General features: G+C 67.4%; 5 protein-coding genes across 5 annotated transcripts; 3 read left to right on the top strand and 2 right to left on the bottom strand.

Moving 5' to 3' along the window:
• Window positions 1-14: 14 nt before the first annotated feature.
• Window positions 15-7,936, top strand: MICPUN_107170 (predicted protein). Its single transcript, XM_002508996.1, has 2 exons — window positions 15-942; window positions 6,403-7,936. The coding sequence occupies exons 1-2, from the start codon at window positions 862-864 to the stop codon at window positions 7,846-7,848; spliced, it is 1,527 nt and encodes a 508-aa protein (XP_002509042.1). The 5' UTR covers window positions 15-861; the 3' UTR covers window positions 7,849-7,936.
• A 34-nt stretch (window positions 7,937-7,970) lies between these two features.
• MICPUN_63098 (predicted protein) lies at window positions 7,971-9,647 on the bottom strand (the record flags this gene model as incomplete). Its single annotated transcript, XM_002509232.1, has 1 exon — window positions 7,971-9,647. The coding sequence occupies one exon, from the start codon at window positions 9,645-9,647 to the stop codon at window positions 7,971-7,973; it is 1,677 nt and encodes a 558-aa protein (XP_002509278.1).
• Window positions 9,648-10,569: 922 nt separating this feature from the next.
• Window positions 10,570-11,286, top strand: MICPUN_87252 (predicted protein; the record flags this gene model as incomplete). The annotated part of the gene is made up of 1 exon (XM_002508997.1): window positions 10,570-11,286. A coding segment is annotated over one exon (717 nt), but the record flags the coding sequence as incomplete, so codon positions are not given.
• Window positions 11,287-11,430: 144 nt separating this feature from the next.
• MICPUN_72362 (predicted protein) lies at window positions 11,431-12,051 on the top strand (the record flags this gene model as incomplete). Its single annotated transcript, XM_002508998.1, has 1 exon — window positions 11,431-12,051. A coding segment is annotated over one exon (621 nt), but the record flags the coding sequence as incomplete, so codon positions are not given.
• A 142-nt stretch (window positions 12,052-12,193) lies between these two features.
• MICPUN_63096 (predicted protein) lies at window positions 12,194-12,904 on the bottom strand (the record flags this gene model as incomplete). The annotated part of the gene is made up of 1 exon (XM_002509233.1): window positions 12,194-12,904. The coding sequence occupies one exon, from the start codon at window positions 12,902-12,904 to the stop codon at window positions 12,194-12,196; it is 711 nt and encodes a 236-aa protein (XP_002509279.1).
• Window positions 12,905-13,167: the final 263 nt, after the last annotated feature.

Genomic DNA, 13,167 nt, shown 5'->3' on the forward strand with positions numbered 1-13,167 from the left:
CGAGGCGCCGTCTTGTTTCATCTACTCTTGTCAAATAAAAATTTTATTTTCCAACCAAAGAACCGTCACTCCGGCGGCAGGAGCTTCTGCAGCGTCCAGATCAGCGCGACGCCCACGAGAGCCCCCGCCAGATGCGCGACGTGGTTCACGCCTCCGGCGCCGATCCCTCCCGCCGCCGCCGCCATCCTCGCCTCGCTCAGGAACCTCTCCACCACGAACTGCCCGAGGATCACCGCCTCGAGCAGCTTGCGAAAATCGGCGCGAATCTTGGTCAGGACGCCGATGGCGAACAAGCCGAAGACCGCCCCGGACGCGCCGAGGGACACCGTCGCCGCGGCTCCCACACCGAGCAAGCCCCCCGCAGCCTTCGGCAGCATGATGTAGCTCGCGAGCCCCGCGCCTATTCCCGTGAACAGGTACGAGAACCACACGCCGAAAGCGCCCTCCTCCTCCTCGACGATCTTCCCAAAGACGTAGAGGAAGAAGATGTTGCCGCTGAGGTGCGCCCAGTTGGCGTGGCAGAAGATGCTGGTGACGAACTGCCACCAGCGCGGGTGCATGTGGTTCAGGTACAGCGACTTGACGAACCCCACGTGCAGCCACTGGTCGGCGACGAAGAGCGCGACGTTGATGAGCAGGAGGAGGAATACGCCGTTACCCTCGTCGGACTTGGCGCTCGCCCGCGCGCGTCGACCCGCGGGCTTCATGCCGCTCTTGGCGCCGATGAACTCGCCAGTGGCCAGCGCCGCGTCGCCGTACTTCTTCATCAGCTCCTCGGCGTCGCCGAACGCGCCCCCGCCCGGGCCTTTCCCCCCCGCGACGGCGAGGTCGCCCCGGCGACGCTGACGAGGCAATAAGGCGATGGGTCCTCGAGGCTGCGCGTCGCGGAGGCTGGCGGCGCGGGGGGTGACGCGCCGCGCGCTCGCGCGAGGTGCGCGCCGGGTCGTGAACGCGCACGCCGCGCGGGTCGCGGCGCCCAAAACGGTCGTCATTCGATCGTGTCCGCGCGACGCACGAATGACGATGAGGAGGAGGGTTCTGGTTTTGAACCCGACAGTGGACAGGGAAGTCGTCTGTTGGTCATCAATTCGCACGGCACCCGGTGACGTCACGATGAGACGCGCGAGGGCGCCTCCCGTGGCCCTGGACGCGTCGCAGTGTCCGGGGGGTCGCGGCGTCGACTTCATCGTCGACCTACCGGAAGTTCTGACGCGACGGGTGCTGATGTCGCTGCCGGGAAAGCAGCTCGCGCGGTGTCAGGCCGTGAGCCCGGCGTGGCGAAACATCTGCGGAGATGAGCCGAGTTGGGCGAAGGCTTACGACGACAGCTACGGGTCCAAGCCCGCGGAGCACCTGAGCCTAATCTCGATCGGCATCGCGCCCCCGATGAAGAGGCTCGTCCCGTTCACCGATGAGGAGCTCCATCCGCCGGGTGGGGGATGGAGGGCGGCCTACGCCCGAAGGTTCACGGCGTCCATCGCGCAGAGGAGGCAGATGGCTTCGAGGGAGGACACCTATCGCGCTAGGGCGAGGGGCCGGGGAAACGGGGTGACTCACGGGAGCGCGGGGGACCCACACGGTCTGGAACTCAGCGGGGCGTCGTACTTCGGTGGCGGGTGAGAAATCGGTCGTTAGCTATATCGTCATCCTAGCGTAGTAATCTATGGTAGTGTCGCGGCATTCGCCAAAGTACGAGTCTGGCGTCATCGCTTTCCAGCGGGAGGCGGCGGTGGCGGCACACCCGGCAGCCTTCCACTCGGCGGAGGAGGAGGAGGCGGCGGTGGCACACCCGACAGTCTTCCACTCGGCGGAGGAGGAGGAGGCGGCGGCGGCGGCACACCCGACAGCCTTCCACTCGGCGGCGGCGGCGGCGGCGGCACACCAGGCAGCCTTCCACTCGATGGAGGCGGCGGGGGCGGCGGCACCCCAGCGAGCCTCGGCGGCGGAGGGAAGCTTCCGTTGGACATCGTCCCCCGAGGGCCCGACTCCCTGGCCTCCCGTTTCCAGAACGGTTCCTTCTGCGTCGCGGTGGGCGACCCAACCTTGCGGAGCTTCGCCGCGCCGTCGCCCTTCTTGATGTCGTCAAACAAGTCGTCCACGCTGAACGCCGGCTTGGGCGCGATGCCCTCCGTCTTCTTCGGTGTCGTCCTCACTCGCAGCCCGCCCACGACGCCGCCGCCTTTGGACCGGCCCTCGTCTTCAGCCGGCGCCGGGGACATGCCGGCGGCCTTCACCTTCCCCCGCTCCTTCTGCGCCTTGTTAATCATGGTGGAGAAATCGAAAATGACCCGCGCGAACCGCTCGGGCTCCTGGTGCAGCTTGATCTTGGCCACGTCCTCGCCGTAATATCGAGCCGCGCGTTTGAACGAAGCCTTCGCGCCCTCGATGGCGCTCTCGCACTGCTCCAGAGCCCTCTCCGCTTTGTCGTGAAACTCCATCAGCGACTGACGAAAGTCCCGCTCGGCTCGCGCATCCGCCTTGTCCGCCCTCGCCGCCGCCTCGCGAGCCGCACGCACCGGGTCGACCGAACGCCGCAACCGCCGCCGCGGGGAGATGGGCGAGCCGGGTGCAGACGACTCCACGGCGGACATCTCCCGGACGGAACCTTCATGCGACGCGCCTTCGCCTTGGCCGCCTCCCTCGGGCCCTTCCTTTGCCGGGGACGGATCCGGCGAAGAGTCCGCGCCGTCCAGCGCGAACCTCGCGCCGTCCACCCCGTGCGTCAGCACCAAGGAAGCAAAGTCCGCCGCCTCCTTGGCCACCGCGGGCGCCTCCGCCTCTTCCCGTTCCCTCCGCCTGGCGTCGGCGAGTTCGACGCGCTCCGTCGCCGCGCCAACTTCGGCGGCGAGGGCCTCGATGCCGCGGTGGAGGGGCGCGAGCTCCTCCTCGACCTGGGCGAAGGTGAGCCTCGCGGCGCGTTCGAGGCTCGGGAGCTCCTGCGTGAACTGGAGTAAGTCCTCGTCCTTGTTCTCGAGGTGAGCGACGAGGTAGTGTAGCAGCGTGGTTGTCCCGTCGAAGGATCTAGTGTCGAGGAGCTTGGGCAGCGAAGAGAGCGCGAAGCCGTGCGCTGGGCCCCTCGCGGAGTTGAGCGCGTTTCCCAGGTTGAGAACCAGCGCCAGGACGCGCCCCATCTTCGGCGACGTCTGAAGCTCGTGCGAGCACGACTCGATCGTGTCGCACCAGTCGCGAACCGCGCCCACCGTCTCGGTGAACCCCTGCTTGAAAGCGAGCGCTCTCAGCTTCGACTCGAACCCGTTCACCGTCCCCAGTCTCCGGAAGTATCGCTCAGCCTTACCCAGCCTCTGCTCGTCGCCCTCGTACGAACGCACCAAGGCGAGCTCGTCGGCGGTGGGCAGGAACCGGATCATCGACTGGACCGACTCTGCGTCGAGGACCTCGTCGTCAATCGTCTGCACCGCGGCGGCGATGTCGTCCAGCGAAGCCTTGATCTGCGAGAGCATGATCTCGATGTTGCTCCCGCGCTTCAAGTCGAGGAGCGTCACGAACGCATTCTTACCCTTGCCCGCGGTTATGCCCGAGGGCTTCGCGGGATCGCTCCTGCGCTCGGGTTTGCGCTTCGGGTCCTGGCTGAAAAGGCCCTTCAGGGAGTCCCGGTCGATATTGTCCTCGTCGTCCGCGACGTCCTTCAGATTTTCGAAAACCGTGCCTCGGATGCGAATCATCGGTATCACCTCCCAGTGAAGCTGACGCCAGCGCAGCGTCGCCGCCGTGGGGTTGTTGGAACTGACGAGCTTACCTCCGGGCGGCGGGGGCGGCGGCGGGGGGACCGCGCCGAGAGCGCCACCGCCCTTGGGAGGCGGGGGTGGCGGCGGCGGCGGCGGAACAAAACCCTTGACGCCCACGACCGGCGGCGGCGGCGGAGGGGGCGGCGGAGGGGGAATGCCGCTTCCTCCGGGCGGCGGCGGCGGCGGAGGAGGAGGAGGAGGGGGAATGCTGCTTCCTCCGGGCGGCGGCGGCGGAGGAGGAGGAGGAGGAGGAGGAGGAGGAGGGGCAGGCGGAGGCGCCGCCAGCCTTCGCCTCTCCCTCACCGCCGCCGCGCGCCTGGCGTTTTTCTGAACCGTCGACACCGCCCTTCGCCTGTCCCTCGCCAGGTTCCTCGCGCCCGCGCCCCGCGCCAACGCCTGGATCTTAACCGCGGCGCTCTCGCGCACGGCCCGAGCCGAAGCCTCCAGCGCCCACGCGGGAACGGTCGGGGTTTCGCCACCGCCGACGCCAAACCCGCCGCCTTCCCCGCCTCCCCCCGATCCTCGCTTCTTCGCGTGGAAACTCTCAAAGAGGTGACCGGCCGCGACGCCCACGCCCTCGCCGGTCGCGATGCCGACGCGCTCGACGGATCCGCCGCCTCCTCCGCCTCCGAAACCCCCGAGGGAAGCCGACGCCGCCGCCGTCGTCGCCGCCGCGTCCAACTCGTCCAATTCGTCCATGGCCCGCGCGAGGTCAAAGTGCCCGGAGGCGCTCGACCGCGGCGTGCTACCCGGCGTGCCGAACGACTCGAACCCGTCGTCGTCGTCCAACGCCCCGACGTGCCTCGCCCCCGCGATCCTCGTCCGCGTCCTCGACATTTTCCGCCGGAGCGACGCGGGAATCGACAGCTGCTCGTCGCCCACCGTCGTCGACGACCCACCCCCGTTTCGCGACGACGACGTTAACCCCGTCCCGGCGCCGTCCGTCGAGGGCAAAGCGGACGGCGGCGTGACGAACCTCTCGTCACGGGCGCTCGACGGCGAAAGCGAAACAAAGTCGGCGACCGTCCCGGAAGCCTCGCCGTCGCCGTCGTTAACCCCGCCGCCCGGCGCGCTAAAGCCGGCGGCGTAGACGTCCCACGAAGTGCCCACCAACCCGGGGGTGCCCACCAACCCTGGGGTGCCCACCAACCCGGAGGTGCCCACCAATCCGGAAGTGCCCGCGATCCCATCCTCCGAGTGCCCGTCCCACGACGCCGACGATCGCGAGGATCTGTCGGTGGGTGTCGGCGGCGGCGCCGAGGGCCGGGGGTTGAGCGTCGCCGCCTCCTCGTGGATGATCTCCGCGGGCGCGTCGTCCAGGCCACGGCGGGTGCCGTCGCGAGTGGTGCCCGTCCACGGCGCTCCCGCGGGTGAGGGCGACGGGGTGAGGACGTCGAGCATCCCGTGGCTCCTCGGTCGGCGAACGAGCACGAAGCCGTCGTCACGAGCGGGCGTTTCCGGCGATGCGTCCCCGCGCGGTGATGCGTCGCTGAACGGCGTGCGGGCGTTGGACGACGCGGTGGGGGTCAGCGCGCGCCGGTCGGCGTATTTCGTGCGCGTCACCGCGCGTTCCCCGGCGCCTGCTGAGTCGGGGTAGGGCACGTTCTCCCAATCGTCATCGTCGTCGTCGTCCAAGATGGCTAGTCCGTCTCTTAGCTTGAAGCGCGTGGAGATGACCGCCGGGATGTCTGTGAACGCGCCGGGGACCGTCAATCGGCGCTGAACGCTATCGGCCTTCTCGCGGTTGTGCACCGCTGTGGGGACGAGGATGGGGAGAAGTGTTCGGGGAAGGTCGGGTAAGCATTTTTGGTCGTTCGATGTCAACTTTCGGGCGGGATCTGACTGCGGAGGGCGCTGAACAGTGCCGCGGGAGCAGGTGCGCGGCGCGAATCGTCAGAAAAGGGTCGCGTCGGTGACTCACTCCTCGCGGCTTCTCTTGCTAAATCCGCGTGCGTCGGCAACCCGTCGAAAACGGCCTCCCGCTCGCCGGTACCCATCGCGGGTCACGCGCTTCCTGCTCCTCTCGAGGCGGGTTCGTTGGACGGGCCGAAGAATGAGGCAGCGAACGTGCTTCAGGTGCGCGGCGTCATCGCAGCGATGAGCCCCCCCGGCCGTCTATCGCCGTCGGCGCAGGCGCGGGATCTCCGTGGGGAGTCGCGCGACACTTCCGAACCCGACCGGGCGCTCGACGCGCGGACACGGCGCGGCCCGCTTGTCGCCGACGAGAACGTTCGGACTTCCGCCTCGGGCGCGACGACAGACTGGGAAGAGGGAGGCGAAACTCGCCGAACCCTCTCTTCAGTTCCCGGCAAAACACCTTATCCCGCGCCCTCGCTTCTCAGAACCCGCGCGCGCGCGTTTCGCGCCGAGAAATCGTCTCGCCCGTTACCCGCGTACCCCCGCCGCGGCCGGTGCGCGCGTCGCATCCGCAGCAGCCGTCCGCGCGCCCCCTCCGCGCCCTCCCGAACCACCGGGTCCCTCGGACCCACGAAAGGTCGCGATGATTTCGCTGTCATCGTCCTTTGCCTCGATCGCTGGCGCCGCGCTGGCGCCGCGCCGCGGGATCCCGCGGCCCGTCGCTCGCCGCGCGTCCTCCTCCACCCGCCGCGGCACCGCGCGCGTCGTCCGCGTTGCCAACTCCGCGGTGTTCATCAAGGGCGGCGTCGTGGTCACCCACGACGAGGAAAAGTTGGCGGATGTGCTCTGCGTCGACGGTCGAATCGCCGCGGTGGGCGCAAACCTCGACGTCCCGTCCGACGCGCGCGTGATCGACGCGGACGGGTTGCTGATCATGCCCGGCGGTATCGACCCGCACACGCACATGGAGCTCCCGTTCATGGGCACGGTCGCGTCCGAGGACTTCTTCACCGGCACCTCCGCGGCGGCGGCTGGCGGGACGACGACGATAATCGATTTCGTCATCCCGGCTCCACAACAGAACCTGCTCGAGGCGTACCACACGTGGCGCGGGTGGGCGGAGAAGAGCGCGTGCGATTACTCCTTCCACGTCGCGGTGACGTGGTGGGACGACACGGTGCACGCCGACATGGGCACCCTCACGCGCGAGCACGGCGTCAACTCGTTTAAGCACTTCATGGCGTACAAAAACGCGATCATGTGCGACGACGAGACTCTCGTCAACTCGTTCGCGCGGTGCAACGAACTCGGCGCCATACCCACGGTGCACGCCGAGAACGGCGAGCTGGTGTTTCGTTTACAAAAAGAGATGTACGAGCGCGGGTACGTCGGACCGGAGGGCCACCCGCTGAGCCGACCGCCGGAGGTTGAGGGCGAAGCGGCCAACTCGGCTATTCGCATCGCCGAGGTGCTCGGCGTTCCCCTGTACCTGGTGCACACGAGCTGCGAGGACGCGCTCGAGGCTGTGAGGCGGGCGAGGAGCGAGGGGCAGCGCGTGTTCGCCGAGGTTCTCGCGCAGCACCTCGTCATCGACGATTCGGTGTACAGAAACCCGGATTGGTCCTTCGCCGCGCACCACGTGATGTCGCCGCCGTTTAGGTCCAAGAGGCACCAAGGTTTGCTCTGGAAGGGCCTGCAGTCGGGGCTGATACACACCACCGCGACGGATCACTGCTGCTTCTGCACGCCGCAGAAGGCGATGGGGAAGGACGATTTCCGGAAGATTCCCAACGGCACCGGCGGCGTGGAGGACCGAATGTCGGTGCTCTGGTCCGAGGGTGTCGAAACGGGGATGCTCACGCCGTCTGAGTTTGTCGCCGTCACGTCCACCAACGCGGCTAAGATTTTCAACATATTTCCCCGCAAGGGCTCCGTCTCCGTCGGTGCCGACGCTGATTTGGTGCTGTGGGACCCCAAGGGTACGCGGACCATCTCCGCCAAGACGCATCACCAGAAAATCGACTTCAACGTCTACGAGGGCATGGAGGTGACGGGGATACCGGCGTACACGCTGAGCCAAGGCGACGTCGTGTGGGAAAACGGCGAACTCAAGACGCAAAGGGGCAAGGGACGGTACATCGACAGGCCGTGCTATCCGACGTACTGGAAGAATCAGCAGAGGCGAAACGAGGTGGCCGTTCCGGAGAAGGTGGTGCGCGCGGCGTACACCGGACCCGTGGCGTGACCTCCGAGGGCCGGCGCTCGGAGCGGCGACGACGGAGTAAAAAATTCTTTGAACCGTTTGTTTGTAAACGGTGTCCGTGTATGATATCACTCGTGTATGCGCGCGTTTCGTCTACGTTCGCGTCATCGTTCCGGCATCGGGGGTAACGAGAACCCCCGGAACTCGTCCTCCCTCAGCGGGGTCCTCGACCCGACGCTCCCCTCGTCACCCGCGGTTCCCATAGCCGACGACACCGCCGAGAACTCCGTGTCCAGCGGCGGAAGATCACCCGGAAGGTCCAGATGCACCTCGGGAAGGTCCAGATGCACCTCATCAACCTCGAACGCGGCCTCGTCCAGCGGCGGCAGCGCCATCGACGGCGGCGGCGTCGCCATCATGGACTGCGGCGTCGGGGGGTCCACCATCGGCGCCCCCGGCCGCGGCGGAGGTAGCGCGTCGCGCAGAGCCCTCGCCTCCGCCTCTGCGGCTTTGGCCTCCTCCGACTTCGCTTTCGCCTCAGCCGCCCGGGCCTCAGCCTCGGCCGCCGCCGCCGTCGCGATCGCCGTCTCCGTCCGCGCGATCCGCGCGCGTTCCTTCGCCCTCGACGCCCTGCGCAACAGCTCCTTGGCCACGACGAGCGACGTCTGGGCCTTGTTCTTCTTCCACTCGAGCACCAAGTCTCGCTCGCTGGTGTGCCGAGACCTGTAGCTCGGCGTCGGCGACGCCCCGCCGTTCTCCACGTCCGCCGACCAGACGCTCCCGCCCTTGGAGCTCTCCCCCCTGTCCAGCGCGGGCTCCGCCTTGGCGTATCCCCAGTGGTCCACCCTCGCGGACGGCTGGGGCGGGCACCCGCAGCAGCAGCAACACGGCAACTTTTTCCAGCAGCACGCCATCGTCTCTTCGTCCGTATCCGCGTCCGTGCTGAGCCGGATCAGCGCCCCGCCCAGGACCCACCTGAACGTGATTATGGACGGGTGCAGGACGAACCAGCCGAAGAACTCGTACAGCGCGAAGATGTACATGTACGCCAGAAACGTCTGGAAGCCGTCCCCGCACCCTCCGGCTTCGTCCATCACGTGCACGTAAGATATCGCGCACAGCATCGAAACCGCCGAAAACGAGAAGCACATTATGAAGTAGTTGCGCTCGACCCGCCTCGTGGCGGGCTTTCCCGGCGCGTGCATCGCTCGCTCCGACGCCCCCACCGCCGACACACGCAGTGCGATGCCCAGCACGATCTGATACACGAACAGCGCTCCGAAGACCCAGACCTGATACAACCAAAAGTCGCCCTGAACGCTGCCGCTCTGGAGGTCAACGAGGCCCATGGACAGCGACATGGTGCAGCAGATGTCGGTCATGAAGTGCACGAGCCTCATGCGGAACGTGATAAACTCGTGGTCGCCGAGCCAGAGCGACACGAAGTCGTGTCGCTCGCGGAAGTAGCGCCAGAACGGCGTCAGCTTCCCCTCCCTCCAGTCGATGACGCCGTAACCGAGCATCCGCCCCGCGCAGCACCACGGCACCACCCCGGCGACGGGCCTCTTTCGCGGGAACACCCTGTCGGGGGGCGGGAAGATCCTGAGCATGGACACCAGCAGGATCGCCGCGGCCAGGGTGTAGACCAGCCAGAACAGCAGCCGAGTGACCAGCGGGTCCATGTGGGTGCCCCCCGAATCATCCGCCCCGGTGGAGGTTGCGTTCGACGCCAGCGGATCGACGTCGACGTGCGCACCACCCAACGAGTCCCAGCAGTGGTCCAGCAGCCGCCGACCGGGGTTATGGAGGGCCACCGAAGCCACGACGACGGGCCACCGCATTCTCGTCGTTCGACTCTCTCCCAACCCTCTCTCCCGCCGTCGCGCGGGCGTTGACAACTGCCAAGGAGACCACCCACACGAGACTCCTCTGGAGAAAACGTGCGTCAAAAAACGTGCGCTCCGACAATCCGATTGGCCGAACCGAAATATCCTTGGCTGCTCAGATTATCCGCCGAGTTTGCCGTTACCTGTTACTGGTTCCCCACCTTCTGACGCGCACATTGGACTCTATTTGGCCATTTCATTCACGCGATGACTGATTTCTCCGTCGATCTCGTTCACGTTTTGCCGCCAACGAGAGCCACGGAAAGGCACCTTGATGACGAGCCCGCTGGCTGGACGAGCCACACCTTTGGCCATGTGGTCGGCGAGCGCCACCATCTGGCGCGGGCTGCGGCCCGGTCACCGCCACACGGTGACCGCACGCGTGCGTCGCTCGCTCGCGTCCGCGCCGGCGTTCGTCCCGCGCGTCCAGACGCGCGCCCGCGGGCCGTCGTTCCTCGCGGCAGTCCCGCAGCGGTCGCGCACGACACACGGGAGGCCGGCCACCGCGGTCGTGACGCGCGCGTCGGTGTCCTTCTCCGACGACATCCGCGGGTACGGCGTCGGGCACGTGGACACCGCGGCTCCAAAGGTGGCCAAAATCAGCGTCCCGCACCTCGTCGCGCTCCTGCTCGACCTGACCGCCGACGGCGAGGGCATCATCCGAGGCGTGCTCAACTCGGGGGATCTCGGGCTCAGGGATAAGGGGGGCCGCGACGACGTCAGCGGCGCGTACGTGAAAGACGCGCAGACGGAGGCGGACAGGCGAATCGAAACGCACGTCCTGCGCGCCCTTCGCGAGTTCTGCCCGACGTTGCCCGTCGTGGGCGAGGAGTCCCACGAGGGCCAGCTCGAGCTCGGAGACGGAGCGGCAGGTGAAATGTCGTCGAGACCAACCGGACGAGGAGGAGGGTTCTTCGCGCCGCGCACCGCCGCCGCCGCTGCGGCGCTGGACCTCGCCCAGACCCCGTGGCCCTCGCACGTTCGCGAACCCATCGACGCGTCCAGGGTGTGCGTCTACGTCGACCCGCTCGACGGCACCAACGAGTTCGCCGCCGGTAACCTCGTCGCGGTGACGTGCCTCCTGGGCGTCGCCGTCGACGGCAGGCCAGCCGCCGGGGTCATCGGGCAGCCGTTTCACACCAAAACGGCCGGGCGAATCGTGTGGGGCGGCCGCGGCGTGGGGGTCCGAGGGTTGGAGGACATCGGCGACGCGCGGAGGGTGTGGAACGCGGGGCTCGGCGGGGGTGGTGACTCACCGGGTATAAACTCGTCCGATGCGGCTTCATCTCGGTTCGGCGGGTTCACCGTGTGTGTTAATCGCGTGACCCGCGACGACAGGATCGACGCGGTGCTCGACGCGACGAACGCGACGATCGGCGAGAAGGTTTCGGCGACCGGGTACCACTTCCTGAGGGTTCTGGAGGGCGCCGCGCACTGCGGCGTGCTTCTCAGAGCCGGGACCAAAAAGTGGGACACGTGCGGCGGTGAGGCGCTCCTCCGGGAGGCGGGCGGCGTCGTCTCCGACGCGGCGGGACGGCGGTACGATTACTCCCACTCTCACGCGGGTGCGATGAACCCGAGCGGGTTGGTCATCGCCCACGACGCGGGGTTCCACCGGTGGCTCACCAAAAGTGTTCGCGAAGTGTTGGAACAAACGCTGCGAGATTCGTATCCGCTCGACGTGTTCGACCCGTCCGTTCGACCGCCCTCGTTACCACCCGCGCCCCACGGGGGCTGGCGAGCGCTCACCGTCGACGTCGGCGGGTGCCTTTTATCGCCCGTGGAACCGGTGACGGAGACCTACTTGAGACTCGCGGCCGTGCACGGGGTGCGGGGAATCACGAGGGATAGCGTCAAGGCTGCGATTCGAGCCGGGTTCGCGGCGCCGCCGCCGCCGGAGCAACGCGGTGTGAGGTACGTCGGCGACGGGCGAGGGTTCTGGCGCCCGCTCGTCGCCGCCGCGATGGGGGGGCTCGCCGATGACGACCCGACGCTGGATGCGGTGCTGGATGACCTGTACGCACACTACGAGAACCCCGCCGCGTGGTGCGTCGCGCCGGGGGCCAAAGAGGCGTTTAAGCAACTTCGAGCCGGGGGCGTGAAAGTGGCTGTCATCTCCAACTGGGACACGCGCCTGCCCAAGCTGCTGCGCGACTGCGGCTTTGACGAGTCCTTGATCGACACCGTCGTCGTTTCCGCGGAGCAGATGAGCGATAAACCGGACGCGAGGATCTTCGAGGCGGCGATGGAGAGGCTGGGAGAGGTTGGGAACGAAGCGGCGTGCGTGCACGTGGGCGACTCGTCGGTCAACGACGTGGAGGGGTCGGCGCGGGCGGGTTTCGGGGCGTCGCTGCTGTGGACGCCGTCGCTGGGCGTCGGGAACGCCTTCGACTTTGGCGAGATCGCGGACGAGATGCTGGCGAGCAGGGAGTGACGGGACCGCACGGCGACGACGGCGCCACCAATTTGTCATACATCACACGAAATTGTGTTTTTGATCATTAATGCGCGGCGCGACACTCCTTGCACTTAGACCGCTCACGACCGTGCTCGCAGATTTGAGACCCACCGCACTCCTTGCACCGAGAGCGCTGACGACCGTGCTCGCAGATTGAGCCCCCGCCGCACTCCTTGCACCGAGAGCGTACACGACCATGCTCGCAGATTGATGCACCACCGCACTCCTTGCAATGAGAGCGCTGACGGCCGTGCTCGCAGATTGATGCACCACCGCACTCCTTGCACCGAGAGCGCTCACGACCGTGCTCGCAGATTTGAGACCCACCGCACTCCTTGCACCGAGAGCGCTGACGACCGTGCTCGCAGATTGAGCCCCCACCGCACTCCTTGCACCGAGAGCGCTCACGACCGTGCACGCAGATTGATGCCCCACCGCACTCCTTGCAGCTAAAGCGGTGACGACCGTGCTCGCAGATTCCAGACCCACCGCACTCCTTGCACCGACGGCGCCACTTCCCGTGCGGACAAGCGCTGCACACCTTGCAATTCGACCGATACTTCACCCCGTGCTCGCATGGCCCCTTTGTGGGAGGGGCTCTCTTCCGCTTCGTCCCCTTGCTCGACGCGTCCTCCGTCACCTCGACCTCGACGTACACATCCGGGAGCGGCCCACTCACGTTCGGCCGCCAGATCGCTGGCATCCAAACCCCGCGCCCCGTCCAAGTGCCCCGAGGCGAAACCATCGCATTCATCGAGCGGCACCAGCCACCAGCGCGCAGCGCGGCTCGAAAAATTTGAATATCCGGCGGGCGCCTTTCGGGTCGCGGGATCATAGTGCACGCGCGCGGCGACTGCGAGACGAATCGCGGATCCGGCCGGCGCGACGGAGCGAAGGAGAGCGCGCGAGTCGGCTCTCGTGACGAGGCAGCGAACTGACGCGACCGGGGAGGACGGGTCGAGGGTTCGCCAGATCGGTCGGGCTGAAAGCAGTGGGCACACGTCGCATCGTGATTCA

Source organism: Micromonas commoda, chromosome 12 (assembly GCF_000090985.2).
Source record: "Micromonas commoda chromosome 12, complete sequence".
Lineage (NCBI taxonomy): Eukaryota > Viridiplantae > Chlorophyta > Mamiellophyceae > Mamiellales > Mamiellaceae > Micromonas > Micromonas commoda.